This window comes from Musca vetustissima, unplaced genomic scaffold (genome assembly GCF_032173495.1).
Source record: "Musca vetustissima isolate MV318-11 ecotype Yass unplaced genomic scaffold, APGP_CSIRO_Mvet_v1 utg66816, whole genome shotgun sequence".
Taxonomy (NCBI): Eukaryota; Metazoa; Arthropoda; class Insecta; order Diptera; family Muscidae; genus Musca; species Musca vetustissima.
Genome location: NW_026874302.1, coordinates 116 through 1988, shown reverse-complemented (window position 1 = coordinate 1988; position 1873 = coordinate 116). Strand labels below are relative to the sequence as shown.

The 1873-nt window shown below is 36.5% G+C and overlaps 1 protein-coding gene across 1 annotated transcript; it reads right to left on the bottom strand.

Moving 5' to 3' along the window:
* Window positions 1-667: 667 nt before the first annotated feature.
* On the bottom strand, window positions 668-1127 carry LOC133332384 (adult cuticle protein 1-like). The gene is made up of 2 exons (XM_061540788.1): window positions 1122-1127; window positions 668-1063 (listed from the first exon to the last, which is right to left on the bottom strand). Exons 1-2 carry the CDS (start codon window positions 1125-1127, stop codon window positions 668-670), a joined length of 402 nt encoding a protein of 133 aa, XP_061396772.1.
* Window positions 1128-1873: the final 746 nt, after the last annotated feature.

The following is a 1873-nucleotide window of genomic DNA, read 5'->3' as shown; positions in this document are numbered from 1 at the left end:
TCGTCCTTGGGCCAAATAATTTCATCCTAATCGGATCAGAAATGTGACCTGTACCTTGTTCACAAAAATACATTGACGGACAGACGGACGGAAAGACAGACATGCATAAATCGACTCAGAAAGTGATTCTATGCATATTCACAAAAGGAACCATGTGTCTATCTCGATTCCTTTTGCCTGTCACAAATATATGCACAAAAACATAATACCCTGTACCACAGTGTGGTGAAGGGTATAAAAAACTTGCCTAGGATTTTTTTAGTGCACTCTTAAAATTTAACTTGTATTCTTTAAATCGCGTCTAAAATTAGACTTGAAATGCAGCATAACTTCTAAAGGACAGGACAAGTTCGAAGAAGGGTCCACGTTTGGACATAGCCCCAATTGTATATATCCCGATAGTCGCAGCAATAGAACGTAGTTTCAGTGGGGTCGGACTTCATTGCAAACTTTTGTTTCCTTGTTTCTAAAAACGATTATTTGCGCTAATAGCTTACCCCAATAAATAGTTATCAAAATAAATCCATGTTTAATGTGCCACCGCCATCGTTTTCTAGGTTCATTACATTAAAAGATGAATAATAAAAATTTATTTATATTGTTTTAGCATTGGTTTTATTGATAAAAAGTGAAGATGTAAAAGGTAATATTATCTCTGCCACACCATTTATACGGTACCAGGGGCTGGAGCCAAATTTACATTGGCCACTGAATTGACATGACCGGCCAAGGGAGCAGTATGAACAGCACCGCGTGTTTTAGCCACATAAGTTCCCTCAGCTGCGGGTACAACCACGGGAGCATGGACAGCAACACTGGGTGCGGCATGAACTGCAACAGCAGCTGGAGCAGGAGCTTCAACAACGGCAGGAGCATGTACCTCCACAGCTGCAGGTGGGACAGCTACCAAAGAATGACCCCATGGTGCCCAAGGAGATGCCACAACGGGTGAAGAGACAGCAGTATATGAAAGGCCACTACCAGCAAGCTCGGTCACCAACGGCAATACTGATGCTTGAGCACCCAAACCCAAAGCCAAGGTAGACAAGATAGCAGCAGAGAACTAAGGCAATACATTAATTTTTATATGTAAATATTTGTTTAATAATCATTTAACTTACTTTCATTTTTATTGAAAAATGTCCGTTTGATTGACAAATGTCTGGAGAAAACTAAACTGTGTTGTTCGTTAGAACGCAGAATCTATTCTGAATTGTCAACATCAAACCTCCTGTTTTTATAGAGAAATTGCATAATTCTGTGACAACAACAATTTACGCAATAACAGCGAATCAGGAAGTCTTATGTTCCGCACAACCATACACCGCACTCAATGTAAATATGAAAACGTCATAATAATATTGCTCTACAAATTGAGAACTCATTAATTTTGCATATAGGCACAGCTGTTCAACCAGTCCAATGGAATTAGTCATGCTTGTGGTATACCAAAAGCATTTCATTACCAATCTGCACATGCGTGTATATGAAATGTATTGATTTTATATTGTTTATTAATAATCAACGTTATAATAGTCTAAACACCAATCGTATGCATTCATAATTAAACATTATTGTATTTATATGGGAAATTACAAAATTCTTTTAAAATTCCATAAAAAAAGATTTGATAAATTTTTTTGCAAGCACATTCATGATTTTTGGTACATAGGTTAAGAAAAATATGCTGATTCGAAATTCACAAATTCGGAAGCTGCGCACAAAAGTTATAGCGACTTTTAATCTTGTATTTCAAATATAAATTAAAATAATTCATATTTGTTGTAATTCGCGAATTTCTTCACAAATGGTTAAACGCATTTGTTTTCTTTGAAAACTTGTCAAATCACATTGAATTACGGTTAAATTGTCG